Source organism: Chamaea fasciata, unplaced genomic scaffold (assembly GCF_029207755.1).
Source record: "Chamaea fasciata isolate MVZ Bird 193981 ecotype frontalis unplaced genomic scaffold, bChaFas1.0.hap1 SCAF_1, whole genome shotgun sequence".
Taxonomy (NCBI): Eukaryota; Metazoa; Chordata; class Aves; order Passeriformes; family Sylviidae; genus Chamaea; species Chamaea fasciata.
In genome coordinates this window covers 146,821,905-146,838,098 of record NW_027094086.1, presented here as the reverse complement: position 1 = coordinate 146,838,098, position 16,194 = coordinate 146,821,905, and the positions used below count along the sequence as shown (strand labels likewise).

Sequence of the window (16,194 nt, the reverse complement as noted above, 5' to 3'; positions counted from 1 at the left end):
ATGTGTTTGTCTTTCTTAAAAATTTTCCTTAACTCCTGCTGATCTGCTATTTCCAAAATATTCAATGGGTTTCTAAAAATATTGTAGTTGTAACAACCTGAGGTTAAGTACTAAGTACTGAGCTACAAAAGGACAATGGCAGAAAAGGAAATGCAAGTATTTCTCCTTAGCCTGGCGATTCTACTGAAATGTAAAGGCATTCTTACCTTCTAGCATCCCTTTATGCTTCCATGCTACATAGCAACTCAAACCACCCTCTTGTGTGAATAATTTCTCTGTAAATTCCAATTTCCATGCCAAAGGATTATACAGGAGACGATTGACTCCTTCTTTTTGCAGCATTTGAAGGGGTTTGGAAGTTCTTAGTTTGTAACCTGTACTACAACATTCTCTAGAGATAGACTCCATTTCTAAAAGTAAAAAAATAAAATAAAAACAGGTTCCAAACCAGTTCCAAACAGTCTATTTCCTCTCCCCTGCTCTCTCTTCTAGTGAGCACGAACCAGATCATATCTAGACCCAGAGACAGGTTGGCAGCATGTCACACAGCCAAGAAACACGTTTAGTGTAATAACTGCATACCCACGTTAACATACTGTGATAAATTCGATTTAAACCATTACATCTAAGATGTCGTATCTAGCAAGCTTGCTTTTAGAAACAGAATTTGAACAGCAATGTAAGTCAGGTAATTGAAACAGCTTTCTATAAAGAAAGCATCACATTCTGTCTCTTGTCATGTTTTGACTGGCAAGGTTTGGCCAATACAAGTTCCAAATCCCCTGCCACGGGCACGGACACCTTCCACCTAGACCAGGTTGCTCCAAGCCCCATCCAGCCTGGCAAGGAACACTTCCAGGGATGGGGCAACCACAGCTTGTCTGGTCAAACTGTTCCAGTGCCTCACCACCCTCATAGCAAAGAATTTGCTCCCAACATCTATTCTAAACCTGCACTCTGACAGTTTGAAGCCATTCCCCCTTGGCCCCTCACTAGAGTTCCTGATGAAAATTTTCTTAAAAAAAAAAAAAAGAAAGAAAAAAAAAAGGGCTAAACAAATAAATACTGAGAGGACTAAAAACCAATATAGATGAAAAGACCACAACTTCAAAAGAAGATGCAAGATGAGAAGAGGCAGAAAACAGAAATACCTGAACACTCCCAGGCCATCAGAAAATGCCTTATTGCTAGTGACATGAATTATTAGCAGCTAGCAAAGGCAGGACAAAATTGTTTTCAACCACGCACGACGGAAACCCAATGAGAACATAAATTCTGACATATTTGCTTTAATGTAATCAAAATAGCCCTACCCTCTTCTAGCAGATAAACTTTTAAATGTACTTTTTAAAAAGAAAACCTGGTATGCCAGGTGACACCGTTTCTGAAAAAAACAATCCCACTGTGGTAAGGAAGTAATAATTTATTTCATATATGTGGAATCACACAGATTAATAGATAAAGCAAGTATCAGGTGACAAAGGAATTAAGAAACACAGCCAATGAAACAAAGAGATTGAGTAAACTATTTTCTTTCCATAAACAATACAGGAAAACACCATCTAGGAAGTAAAAGTTATTACGCATCATTCACTGTGTAAAAGCAATGGGTGAAACATAAATAATGGACATCACCATCAGAAGGGATGCTCATGGAATAGGATCACAGTCACTCAGGTTGAAAAAGACCTCAAAGGTCAGCCAGTCCAACCTCCTGCTCAAAGCAGGTCAGAGTCAGTTCCCAAAACGGTTTAAAAATATTTTGAAGCTGAATTCATTGTTTACATAGCTGTGTAATTACACACAGTGCTGAGATCCGATGGGGGGACCCTATTTGAAATAACTTATGCCAAGTACAGACAACAGAGATCAGGGCATAAAGGTGATATTCAGACAACCTAAATCACACCTAAACACCTTTGTTCAGTATTTCCTATTAGATTGCCCCTGGTCAGACCCCCATCCATCTGAATTGCATTTCAGAGATAACTACTTCATTCTTCTGACTGAGCATAAAGACCTCGGCAGAATTTAAAGGCTCTTCCTCCTTTCGTTAGTAAGCTCCTTTAGAATAGTAAAATAAACATAATTATTCAAGTTTTGAAAGAAAACAATTCAGACAGAAACTAGACCATCACAATGCTCCTAAGAAAGAAAGCTAGGTGGCATGACTACAGGAGTTAGAATTCAGCCTCTGCCCTGTCCCCAAGGCCCATTACTAATAGTTGTTATGGAATATGCTCCCACACCACATGACGTGGTCACATCCATGCAGATGTAAATCCCCAGGTTTAGTTCAGGCTACACACTAGGGGACAAAAAGAAAAAAACCCAGAAATATTTAACAACTTGACTGAACAACATTTATAGCCTTTAGATAAAAGCCAGCGAACAAATGTCTGTCACAATACTTTTCCAAATTCTAGCCACACGAGGAAAACAGTGCATCTGAGAAGATACAGAATAGCTGAGAGCCCAAGCTACAACTCAACAAGTTTAAACATGTCCAAGACAATTATGACTTCACTTTTTCTAAGCATGAGCATGTTAGCTAAGCATAGACAAGAAACTTTCATTGGTCTAAAAAAGCCTTTAAAATAATGTGGTCAAGCTAATAATGTAAAAACAGGTTATTTTTTTATCTATCAAGACAGTCTAAAGCAAATAAAATGAAGAGACACATGAATTTAAAAAAAAGAAAACTGAAAATATTCTTAAACAAATATTTATTTACATTATCAGTAATTTAAAACCCCCACTTGACAGCATCTGATTAACAAGCCTTGAGAACAAGATTTTCTGCCTGTCCATGAAGTAGATCCACAACCAACAGTACTTTCTCTGTTCTGCTCTACCAATGTCTCCTTGTCTGAGAAGACCACAAAGAGAGCACATGAAATGTGAGTTTACCAAGCTTTTCTATTTATTCTTTACCAACTAATACATTTGAAATGAATGTATTTCCAAGCTGTTCACAGCAAGACAAAGAATAGTCTCCCATTCCGTTAAAGAAAGAGACAACAGCATAGCCAGACATGAGCAAGCCCTTAGTGCTACACAAAAGAGCTCAGAGATTATTTCTTTAAATAATTTTGCTTACAGATCATTTATTTCTTGAGTTACCCTCCCATTTCTGGGCCCAGTTCCCTCCTAAAGGGTTTCTGGAAGACACAGGCAGAAATATAAATTAGAATTCGTGCCGAATGTGTTTTGCACTTTCCTTTGTGTAAATCTCTACCAGGATGCCTGATGCAAGGTTAATTACTCAAAACACGAACCAGGAAACATCGTGTGTGAGAAGCCTGAAGTAGCATTGAAAGCCAGCATTTCCCAGAGCATCATGGCTTGTACATCCCATCTCCTCTGCTCCCTCTAGAGCAATTCTGCTGTGAGCTGCTCCTCCTAAACTCACATCCCGACGGGTTTGAGAACATTAACTGTGGCACACTGTTTGCCCAGGAGGCTGGAAGTGAAACTGATGAGAATTCTATCAGTTTGATTGAATTCCTCTTTAAAGGAACACCACTAACAAAACAAATCCAGTTATGGTTGTACCAGTACATTAAACGTAGTTGGTGCTGTTGGCCTTGAGGCTGACAAGCACCGGACAGCTTCCATCCACGCTATCTAATTCCCAAACTCCCACACAAACTATGCTGGGAACAGCGTGTGGACCACAAAAAATCTTGGGCCAGCCTTGAGAACTGTTTGGCAGAGGGGGCAGAACTGGATGAGCAACCACTGGAACCGTGTGACAGTGGGGACGACACTGGGGACAGCAGTGTCCAGCAACTCCAAACATTCCCTGCTGGGTTTTTCACAACCATGGACAAGGAGCTGAGTGCTTCATGTGCCAGAACACTATCGCTGGCTACAGCCATGCCCCTCATCCATACAAAACACAAGCACAGCCACAAACCAGCCCCACGTAGAAATCGAAAAATTTAGGAAACTGAAATGATGGGTTATTCCTATTTCAAAATGCCCTTTTCCAAGCCTTTCCTCACAATGAAAAGTTCTAGTCTCAGTAGGCCACAGTAAGAAAAAAATTGTCACTTGCTTTTATTACAAGGGAAAAAAACTGGAGGTGAAACAAACACACAAGCAACAGGGAATGGGAACTAGGAAAAAAGGAACTGGGAAGGCTGGGAGAGAGAAATCTGAGGAAGCTGCTGAGTCTTTGCAATCAGCTAACAGAAGTTTTCAGAGCACGTACCTCAGAGGGTAAGAGGAGGCCTTCCTCATCCATACGTCTAATAGAAAACCAAAATATCAGAACAAACAGCCCAACATATTTGTGAAAACGCTGAGGACAACTGTTTCACAAAGTTGAGGGTGCCAGAAGAGCAGTTACTTCACACTTCACTCTATTAGGGCAGGCTCCATTTTAAACATCTCAATGTGTACAGTGATTTGGCTGGAAGTGGTAACGAGAAGCACTCGCTGTGCCAAGGAAGGGGGAAAGCGAGAGCAGCAGAGAGAGAGGAGAGCAAAATTTTATCTTCAATTAACTGAAAGGAGAAAAGCAAATTTCAACAAACTCTTTGAACTTGTTGCTAGAATCTCTTGAGACTTACAATTTAAAGGAGGACTGGCAGTTATTGTACTGGAATGTGCACAATGGCAAAGCATTCCAAAGCAGGGGACAGATAGGAAATGTATATGAACAATACCGGCTACATCAAAAGCAGCCAGTAATAAGGGTCTGAAACTAGAAAGAATCATATTAGGGATGGAAACAAGGGCATTTTAATGAATATAAAGGAACAGCATAAACTGTCAGGGATAAAAATCAGAAGAGATAAAAGCACAGCATGCAGTATTACCACTGTGCAGTATAAAAGGCAAACAAAGTTTCAGAAATATTTTAGAAGAAGGAAAACACAAAAGTCCTTACAAACAGTGTTTAGAAAGAACAAATGGATAGAACAGACTCAAATGCCATTTTCTGTATTTTTGCCTCCATAAAACAGATTTATTGTAGCTAATACCAGAAACTGATTTTGTTGCTAGACTAAATAATCGGAGAAATTCAAGTCAGCAGGACTGGAAGAATTTCACACAATGCTAAGAAACAGAGAGAAGTAATCTCTGAACTATGAGCAACCATCTTCCCCAACACAGTCCTGGTAAAAAATGCCCTAAGAGAGGCTGGCAACAATGAGCTGTGGCACTCAGAGGGTTTTTATTTGCAAATTCTTTTCAATCCACATGGATGAACGTTACAAGACAGTCCCTTCCTCCAGGACCTGCATGAGGACATTGACACACACAGGAGTTATATACAATGCATGGCTGAGGCAGGGGCTACAAATATTTTTGAAGACAAGATCTTAACAAAAATCATTCTGATAAATTAAGAAGTGGCTCATATCAACCAAGTGATACCTAATAAAGACTAGCAATCTTTTGAAGGATAAATCAGATAAATCAATATTATGTTGCTAAAGAGGTTAAGCTTGTTCAGTGCAGAACAAAGGAGACAATCACCTGATAAATAAAAGTTTTGTATAAAAATTGTTCTCCATTTCAGCTGTGGAGTCTTAGCTGTGAGTAATACAAGACAAAACCGGCTTAATCAGCAGTAAAGAATATTTATTTTATCCTGTACAAAATTAGTTACTGAAACCAACTGCCTAGAGATAGAGGGGAACTGCATTCACTAAATACTTCAAAAACAAGTCAGAGAACCATTTGTCAGAAATGGAACAGATACACAACACACAGAAGGATCACCCTGAAGTCTTTTTGGCCATACAGTTTCATTTATCTCTGTTGATACACGAAAACTAAATATTCCTTTTATTTAAAAGAATTTCATTTTGTGCTCCTGAACTTCACACATCAGGAGAAAAAACCCTGAATAATTCACATTCTGCATTAATAAAATGGCTTACTAATAAATCTCCCAAATTTTAAGACAGAATTACTCCTCTCTTTATTAATAACATTATGGAGCCATCATCCTATCCTGTTCTCTTGAGCCCTAAGAACACTGCAGACAGTCTTCACTGCCAGACAGACAGGAGGGAAAGACACCATTATTGGAACATCCAGGTTCCATGAATACTGGGATGCTCCAGAAGTCATTCTGGATTAGCTACAGCTTCCAGACAGTACTCACATCACAAACAGCCACCTCAGATGTCAGTAAATGTTTAGTGGCAGAGGCTGCACATTTGGACCACATTTTAGCAAGCAAAAAATCCCTTTCATTTTCCCGTGCCATACAAGTAACTCAACAGCACATGCTCCAAGGAATATAAATATGTAATAGGCAAAGTAAAAAAATTATAATTTTTCCTAAAGTTGATTTTTTTTTTTCCGAGAGCCTAATTAAAACTAGTTTTGGCAAGACTTTATATTCAGTAATAATGTGAAAGAAGAGAAAAACTCCTCTTTTTTCCTCCCCCTACCCAATGCCAAAAGTCTGGGTGGAAACATCCTAGTTTGATAGTGCTTCCAGCAGTTTCTTCAAGAAAAGCAATTAGAATGTCGATAAATACAGCACTGAAAATTAGCAATTATAAATTTATATGGGAATGGCTGGCAATAGGATTGGGTACATGTGTGATTTAGTAAAAATACTTCCCCCAAAAAAATGCAAAAGACAAAAATATTCTGAAAGAAGGAAGATCTCATTTGATTTTATTATAACGCCTATATATTGATATACTTGTGGGAAGGAGCTTCCAGGACACCAGAAGTTATTAACATAAACTATTTTACTTACATTGTTATTTGTGGGTATTTAAACACCCAATTTAAGAATGATTCCCAGGATCAAAGTGAGAACTGAAATTCCTTATTTAATCAACATCTGAGCCAAGGAAGATGAGAACAACTCCTCTACATGTGTGCTGTGAAGAACCCTCTCAACATCACTATTTCTTTCTCAACCACCGATGAACCAGCCTTATGTGACCGTAGGCTGTAAAAAACCCTCCTGAATTTCCTTGTGTATTGGAAAGCTCAAAGGCTGACAACCAAAGCCCCCCAAATTTCCGGGGGCCGAGGCTGTACCCTCGCAGGGAGCGCTGCAGGCTGCCAGGAGCTCTGCCTCCCGCCAGCAGCCCGGCCCTTGCTCCGGCCTCCTCCTCGCTCCTGCTATCACAAACACGTTTCCCTGCCAGGTTACTTCTACCCCAGCTCAGTTTTCCCTGGGCAGCTCCACCACAAGCGCCTGGGTCAGCACAGGAGAGAGAACAAACAGCTGGTAGCAGAGGGAAGGCAGCGCTGCTGCTCCTTTTTCACTGCCAGAACCAGCTTAAGATTTATGGTGTTTGGGGAAAACAACCACCTGATGAACTCCATACACTCACAGCCTATGTTTCTTTACGTAAAAAATATTCTAGGTTTTAAGGGGCTTCCTGCTTTATCTTACTTGCTTTCAAAAGCACCAATGCTGTCAGAAGAACTTACTCAGCATAGGTCTTTAACTAAGTGCCCAAACTTATTTTGACTAAGAGAGGAATGGCATGAAAAGCACTGCCTAGTGCCATCCTTCCAGTGGGGGGGAAAAAAAAACAGAACAAAAAACGCAGAATTCAGTACAAGTTACCAAAAGTACAAGTTACAAGCAAAAACGTAGTAAAATCTTGCTCCTCTGTATTTATCCAAACTATATGAACCATGCAGGTTGTATGAACTGCTGATCAAATATATTAAACATAGAAAGGAGAAAAGCTTTCAATATTTCCTGGAATCTTCAGTCACCTAATTATTTAGCAATTAATAACATTTTAGTCTACCTATGACAGCATTTTTTGAAAAGTTAATTTCACAGCATTAGTGTATAGTAACACTGTATAAGGGACTGATCATTAATGGCGGATAAGGAAATTCTATTTTCCCTGGAAATACATAACCCTGCTACCCCTCCAATATTGCTGTGGTGCAAGGAGTTAAAAAACAACTCCAGCCTGAGAAAGGGAGAGCTCACCTATTCTCAGCAAGCCAACTGCCTTGGAAAACCATCTCTCAGCTGAAATTATGACAAAGAATAGAAATGTCCATTTCCAATCACTTATCTTATGAAAGAACAATGACAAGAAGTTAGTAGGAGTTAACATGCTACCAAGAAAAAAAAAAAATCGACAAGCAAAGCCAAGAAAATGGAACTGTTTTATTGTTTTAAATGAAACAATAAAAGGGAAAAGTCTCCTGTGTCATTACACACAGGATGAGGAGATGCCTGGTGTGTAGATGGCTCAGAGTCGCAACCAAGAGACTGGGCAAAACACACCTTGTGACAAGTATGTTGATATTTCAGACAGCCATCACACTTGATCTGTCTGACAGCTCCTGGAGGTCCTCTCATGACAAGAGCTACAGAAATTCAATGGAACATTAAATACAAACATAGAGGAACTAACAACTGAAATGTCAAAAAAAAAAAAAAAAAGGCTTGAAGAGTCCTTCTCAACAAGTCTGTTTCAAATTGGGGAAACTGTGCATCTATTTCCAGAGTTCAGCTTAACTTTACTCACCCTTCAGATACAAGTGAAGACACTACATGAATCCACATTTTAACAACTTTGTGGCAAAACAATTCAATAAACCCTATCCATCGCACAAGTACTTACCACGAACTGAAAATCCAAAGATTAATACAGACATCATTCACCTCCTGAGCACTGTGAGCCAGGCTCCTATGCAAAAAACACATACAGCAGTTGGGAGTTGCTTGGTAATTCAAATACAGTGGAGGAAGTCACAGAACATGGGCTGCTGAAGAAAATGGCACAAAGCTCAGCCCTGCTCTGCAAAGAGCCAACTTCAATCCTCACACCTCATCTCCTCCTCACTCTGTGCTCCACTATGTGCCTTCTGGCTTTGGGCCAAGCAGTTTGATACACGTGGCTTGTACAGGGCCAGTGTTTGCTTTAATACATTAACCCTTTGCTGTGCAATAGTTGCACAAAGCTTGTCCATCAAAAGACCTCAGCCTTGCCAGGTAGTGATGACCCTCCCTGACTGCAACATTTTTATTCCACGACACAACATACATCTTACATTTTGCAAATGTTAAATTCTGAATTGAGAAAAGGGCAGGCAAGTAGAGACACAAGTATCACACAGAAGGTGTGTGATGAACTGAAGAAACACAGCTGAGCTATAAAGCTCATCCAACACGTTAAGGTTCTTTTGAAATGAGAGTAGGTATTCTTTAAATATTGGCCTACCCTAATGCAAATGCAACTAAAGTGATGATAAAAATTCTCAAATAATCATTTCCTGGCAAAAACACTTATGCTTAAAGGTCCTCAGAACTATCAGCATATGTGAAATCAATGGCCTTTGAAAACCTACTGCAGTTTACATTGGCCAAACGATGAAAAACTACTATGGAAATTAAAACACGGGTAATTAAAAAAGAAACACAAAATGTTCTCCACAGTTTTGAAGGCATTATTATATGCTGCTTTAAACTAAACACATTTGCAAAAATAACTGGTAACATACATTGATATCTGATGGATGCTGAAAATAAAGTTTGAAGTGAGCTTAGACACTGATCTACAAAGGGTCACAACCAATGAGACTTCTGCTACTAAATTTTGCTAAGAAGCTGCATCTGTTTGTGCTGCTTATAACCTGTAGAGATTAAGAAAGCTCTGCTACTAAAAATTGATTGCTAAAATGTTTACTGCCCCTGTACGATGCTATTCTGATACATTTTCATGAACAATCAGCTGTTCGTACAATGACAGTACAGTTAAAACAGAACTCTTCCTCTACAACTTCTTTTCAACCACATTCCTATCCTTCAGGCCCCTACCCTGGAACCTGAGGTGTAATCCAAGCAAGAGTAAAGTTCGCAAGATTTCAGGCCATACAGTGAGGAGGCACCTAATTATTTCCACTTTTCCTCTACAATCCTAGCAAGAGTTGGTTTAACCATGCATCTGAAAGCTTCTTCTCCGTCACACCCTAGCTTTAGTAATGCAACTTTATTATCTTTTTTCAACTTTATAAATTCAGTCTTTCTACCTTTTAAGGCAGAAAGGCGATACTACAAAAATATTTTCTTTGTTCACTGCTTTGATTACAGTTCTCTGTATTCTTCCTGATGCACCGCAGCATGAACAACCTCCTTGCTCAAAATTTCAAGGCTCTGCTTGGCCTGTTCTTGCCCCGCCTCTTCGAATTGCTGCTCTATACAGATACCCCCCTTGTCAAAATGTAAGGAAGAAAACAGGAGTGTTGGCCTGGCAGTTCAGGCAGGAAACCAGCTATCTGTGAAAATCCTCAGGGTGACAATGCTACCCTGCTTTAAATATATCCTCCAAGTCGGATGCCTGTGAATCACTCCCCGATGCTGAGATAGCCAGGGCACTTGAACTTCTGCATGTTCTTCTGCTCACAGCATTCTCACAGCTCCCTTGTGCTTTCCCAATACATGTCTTACATTTACATGCTGTCTTATCTTTGCATTTAAATTAAGAAATTGTTTGTGCAGGAACAACCTTTGCTTATGCATTCATACTGCATGTAGTGTAATGGTGCCCTGGCCTCTAGGCACAATTACACATATAAATAATAAAAATGAACTGTTCACCTAAGATTAACTCTCCTGATGGTGCTACGTGAAGCTACATCCTTCAAACAATGATAAAGGACTGTTCTAGCACCACATTCTACCATGTGTACCTCTCTCCAGGTACTGATGGCACCGATTGCCAATTCTTCACCTACAGGAAGCCTCCACTGTTCCCTGTATTATCTGTGTCCACAGCACCACTGGAATTTTTCCTGAAAACCAGGTAAAATGCAGAGTGAGATGTGGGCAAGCACTGTACCACTGAAGAACCCTCCGCACCCTTCTTCTGGGAAGAGCTGAGAATCCCTGGCATCTCGCAGGAACGGATTCAAAGCAGTTTTCCATCTGTCTGCTTAAACTCATCAAATTTGCTTAAAATCACGGCCTTCAAAGAAGGTAAAGTAGCAACCTAAAGCACTCTCCAATATGGCACTGCTGTTTAATGGAGGCTTCCATAGCTGAGGAATTATTCTATTCTGGCTTTGCCAGTTTAATGCAGGGCTCTTCGTTTCATCATTACTTAGGCTGCACTTAGACTGAACATTCAGTGGAACATTTCCTATAATGGGATAAAGCAGTTGAACAATTTGACTGGCTAATAGTGATTTAGACATGTGATTACAGTACAGAAAATGGTCTGACATATGCTCTTTTATCTGGTTTACATGAGGCACATTAATCCAACTGGAAAGCACAGAAGTGAAAAGGAAGACCAAGCACTCTGAAGGGAAAAAAAGAAAATAATTTTAGTTTTCTTACTTCTGTATTTGCTAGGCTAGTTGTAATCAGTATTTTGTAAGTAGGAAAACTCAAAATAAACCCATTTTCTTCCCCAAATGGATACAACTACAAACCACCAATCTATATCTACGCTGTACACGTTAGAAAATAACAAATTTTTATAAAACCCTAGCTTCAAAAGCATTTATGACTTATGTCATAATGCCTTTACCAAAAGTACAGGTTTTGCAGAAAGATGCAGCAGGACAGGAAGCACCAAGCCAGCCAGGAACAATCAGAGTGTGAACAAAAAGAGTACTAATTCATTTTAATTTTTGTCTCAGCTAATTTAATTTCCCATTTTTACGCAAACACTTATAGTCATGTCAGCATAAGCTCACATTTAACAGGAATATTTTATTTCTTCCTAAACCTAGCCAACAACATTCCCATGACACCAAAAACCTAACTGAAGGCAAGGAATTACCTCTTTAACACACGCTTTACCTCAAAAGTGCATGTACAACCTCAAACTAGCCTAACAAGATACATCAGTTCTCACATACAACACCATTTGGGTTTTTTGTGCAGGCTGATACATTTCACTTGCATTTGCATTTTTCTTCAGAAAAATTCCCTTTAGAATAAAACATTCAAGGGTTTCCTATGTAAGGCTTGGATTTTGTAAGTAAAAATAAAACCAAAGTACAAAGGAGAAAATAAAGGAGATGAACCCAAGAACTTCACCACGTGTACGTTTGCCAACTACTTTCAACGACCGCTATATTAAAAATTTTATCAGGAAATTAGGTAAGATAATGAAAAGAGGGATCTGTAAACAACACACCTTCCCCAAAACCAGAGGTGATATGAAAACCTTTGCAGGTAAACTTTCATCAATGACAACAACAACAACAAAAAAATCATGCATCCCAAACAAATGATAGTTCTGTCCTGGGATACTTATATATTTGTAAAAACAAACGCAAATAAAAGACGCATGGTCTTTCCATGTGTTTAGGTGCAGCCCAACAGAATCCGTTGTCATGTTGTGGACTTCCACCGTGACCTTATGGTCGGGCTTGACCTTAAAGGTCTTTTCCAACCGAAACGTTTCCGGCGCGGAAATTGGCAGTGATGTTGGGGACGGGCGCTCGGGGAAGCGCCAGGACCTCGCCAGGACAAACGCGGCAGTGTCAAACTGAGCGCGTCCCCCAAAACAAAGGCAACAACCTCTGAACCCCGAGGCTCGGACAGACCTCCCAGCGCAGGAGCTCTTTTGGTCACCTCCCGACGTTCCTTCGCCAAACGTGCCGCCCAGCTTTGCCCTATTACCGCTGCCATCAGCTATGCCATGGCAAGCTCCGTCCTACTCAAAAATAACCCGCGGGGAGCGCAGCCAGCGCGGCCGCGGCGCTTCCCGGGAGGCGGCCGCCGGGGCCTCTCCCCGAGCGCAGCCCGGCCCCGCACCCCGGGCACCCGCAGCGGGGCCCCGCTCCCTCCGCGGGGCAGCGCTGCCCGGCCCGGCCCGGCCCGGCCCGGCCGGCGGGATCCCCGCCCGGGGCTGCGGGGAGCGGGGCGGCCCCCGGGGAGCGCCCGGCGGGGCGGGGGGGGCGCTGGGGCGGGCGAGCGCCCGCGCCCCCGGCGGGGAGAGGCCGCGGCGAAGGGAGAGCTGCCAGCGCCTGGGAACGGGCTCCCCCCGCCACCCTCCGCCCCCTCCCTCCGTGTGGTGTTTGTTGTGCTTCGGCACCGTCCCGCCGGCGCGTCCCTCCGTGCGGCGGCCGCTGACAGCTCCCCCCGCGCCGCCCAGAAACTCCTGCCTCAACTCCGCGTGTGCGCGGGGGGTGCGGGGGTGTCCTCCCCGCCGCCCGCCGAGAACCGTGCTTGCTTCCCAAAAAGAGGAGGGGAAGGGGGGGGCATAACAAGGGAAAGCGACGAGGAACTACCGTCAGCGCACAGGGAGTACCCGGGCGACGCTGAAGGCAGCCGAGAGTCCTGGCAGGGAACGGACCCAAAAAGAAGGGGGAAGGTGCAGAGGCAAGGGGGAAAGGAGGAAGAGGGTGAAAGGGGAAGAGCTAAAGAGAAACTCCGAAGGAGAAGAAGAAAGGAATAGGGATGATGAAAGAAGAGTGTAAAAGGGAGAGCAGGCGGAGGAAGACAAAGGTGAAAAAGGAGGAGGAGGAGGAGGGGAAAGTGCAAAGGGGAGAGGAGAAGAAAGAAGGGCCCTTCTCAAAATGGCATTAGGCAGAGGGAGGGGGCGACGAGCAGCGAGTCTCCACTGACAGCTCTGCCTGCGCCTGGCCGCCTGCCCCGGCCCCTCTCTGCCTCGCACACACAAACGCTGAACTTACTTCTTTCTGGCTCTCTGGAAAGGGGAAGCGCCATCTTTGCGAGGCCGGCCCCTAGGTCTTTTGTCTGTGGCTGCTGCTGCTGCTGCTGGGGGGGGAGCTCCAGGCTCGGGGGGCTGCTGCTGCTGCTGCTGAGGCGGCTCCACCACCGCCACCACCAGACTCTTGTCCTCCGTTGACATCCTAGTCAGCAGGACGAGAGAGACACATGGATGATGATGATGAGGATGAAGATGAGGATGGTGATGGGGATCCCGATGCTCCTCCTGCTCCCGCGGCTCCTCTCCTCCTCACCTCCGCCTCCTCCACCTCCGCCTCGCATCGCTGGCCTCAGCCGCCGCCGACCAGCACAGGTAGCAGGGGGAGCAGCATGGGGAGAGCAGGAGGAGGAGGGGAGGGGAGCGGGGGGGGTGCGAAGAGAAAGCGCAGAGGACGGAAGGAAGGGTCTCACACACAATAACACCCTCCCCGGGCTCGGCGGGGTCTGTCGGGGCTGGGGGAGGTGAAGAGAGCGAGCGAGAGAGACGCGGCTGGTCCCGCCGCTGGGCGCCCCCGCTCAGAGGCCCCGGGCGCTGGCGGCGGCTCCGGCTGCTGCGCTGCCCGGCTGCGGCGGCCGCCGCTTCATTGTACCCTGGCCCTGCGCCCTCCCCCCGCGCAGAGCCCCCGGGGGCGGAGGAGGAGCGGGCGGCGGCGGCGGAGGCGGCGGGGGCCGAGGCCGAGCGGAGGAAGTTTTGACAGCTCCAGCTGTTGTGTGTGTCGAGGGGCTGAGTCCGGCCGGGCTCCGCGTCCCCTTCCCAGCCGGGCCGGGAGCAGGAAGTTTAACTTTGGGGAAAGAAGGAGGAGGAAGGGTGAAAAAGGGGGAGGAGGAAGGGGGAGGAGGAGGCGGCGCCCTGCCCCCTCCCCGCGGGGTGGAGAAGGGATCCCGGCGCTGCCCTGGTGTGTAACCCCCCCGCTCCCCGACTCCCTTCCCCCCCGCCAGTGCGACACATAGACACAGCGACCGCCCGCCCTCCTCCTCCTCCCCTGCCGCGGCCCCACACTGCGCCTGCCCTGCCCGCCCACCGCCCGTCCCCCGGCGCAGACACCCATCCGCCGCCTCGCTGACCTCACGGGCTGGGCTGGGGCCGCGCCGGGCTGCGGGGAAACCGCGGAGCGGGGCCCGGACGGGACGCGGCGCCACGGGGTGCTCCGCGCACGCCACCCCGCACCGCGCCCCGGCCGCTGCCCCAGCGCTCCCCCACCCTTTCCCCGCCCTTGTTGTTTCTTTTTATCTTATTTCCCCGTGGAAAAGGAAAAGCCCCTTCTGGATGCGAGCGGCCGCTCCCCGCAGGCGGGCTGCGCTCCGCAGGACTCGGCTCCGGGGGCAGCGCTCGGTGCCCGCCCCGGCGGCGCTCGCCTTCCCCGAGCCCCGCGGATCCCCCGGGGAGGCGGCGGGAGCGCTCCCCCTTCCCCCCGCCGCGCGTCTGCGGCTCGGGGCGGTGGAGGCGGGGGGAGCCGCGGGTGCCCCGGGGGATGGGAAGGAGGGAGGGAGCAGAGTTCAGCGCTGTGTGCGAGGGAGACAAAGTCTGGGGGAGCGTGGCCGCTTTCCAGCAGCTCCGGCTGGAACAGCTGCGGGCGCTCGGGGCGGGGGGGGGGCTCCCCGGGCAGGGGCCCGGCTGGCTGGCTGCTTGCCCGCCCGGCTGCGGGGCGGGGTTAAGCCTCATTACACGGGATTTAACGTGTCCCGGAGGCCAGCGGGGACTCGGGCTCCGAGGGAAGGCGGGGGAAGCGTCGCGGCCTCGCAGCCGGAGAAAAGTCCGGCCACGGGCGAGGAAGCGGCCGCGCCCCCGGACTTTCCTCCCGGGCGCTGCCCCGACGCGCTCCGCTGCCCGCGGCGGGAGCGGCTCTAGCGGAGCGCGGCCGCCGGCCCGGGGCCCCCGCCGGGCACCGCCCCAAGGGCACCCCTGAGCCGCCCCCCGCGGGGCCCCAGCCCGGCCGTCCCTCCCTCCTTCCTTCCTTCCCTCCCTCCCTCCCGGGGCCGGAGCGGCGGGCGCGGTGGGAGCGGGTCTGGGCGCGGATGCTGAATCACGAAACGGGGCGCACGGACAGAGGAGCAGCGCGGTGACTCGTGCTTGGCGGGCGGGCTCGGGAACTTCGCCGGACTTGCAGACGTGGTGGGGAGCGATAGCCCGAAGGGTGCGAGTAAACACATCCCGAGAGCCCCGCACGGAGCGTGTTTCCAGTGGCTTTTAGGTTTCTATTTGAATCCCGGTTGATAAAATGGCCTGGGGTATCACACGGGTACAAAGAGGAAAGGAGAGGCTGATGTTGGTCGCTGTTTTTTATAAAGTAAGAATAAACACAAAGCAATCCAGATCTTTACACTGCTTTTCCTTCCCCAGTTTTTTACTTGTCAGCGTTAGAATACGAAATTAAATGGTATGCTGTGGCAAATACTTCTGCCGGCCTGTTTTCTTCAGAACCATTTTGTAACATAAAGCCTTTGTTGATTCCTTTTCTAGGTTTGTGAGTAATTAAATTAGGCTTTCGTGACATTTTCATGTAATGTATGAAATACATTAGAAAGTAACACATTTGTCTCCA

At 46.2% G+C, this 16,194-nt stretch overlaps 1 protein-coding gene across 8 annotated transcripts in view; it reads right to left on the bottom strand.

The window, feature by feature from the left end:
* Positions 1-14,417, bottom strand: part of KMT2C (lysine methyltransferase 2C) — a 188,947-nt gene extending 174,530 nt beyond the window's left edge. For 7 of the 8 annotated variants that reach the window (XM_066201033.1, XM_066201024.1, XM_066201043.1 and 4 more), the window contains exon 1: positions 13,615-13,803. In XM_066201033.1, the coding sequence (XP_066057130.1) occupies positions 13,615-13,793 (179 nt within the window). In that variant the 5' untranslated portion in view covers positions 13,794-13,803. Of the gene's footprint in view, positions 1-13,614; positions 13,804-13,905 lie in introns of those variants that run through there. The other variant, XM_066201015.1, reaches the window with a different exon arrangement.
* Between the last annotated feature and the right edge of the window lie 1,777 nt (positions 14,418-16,194).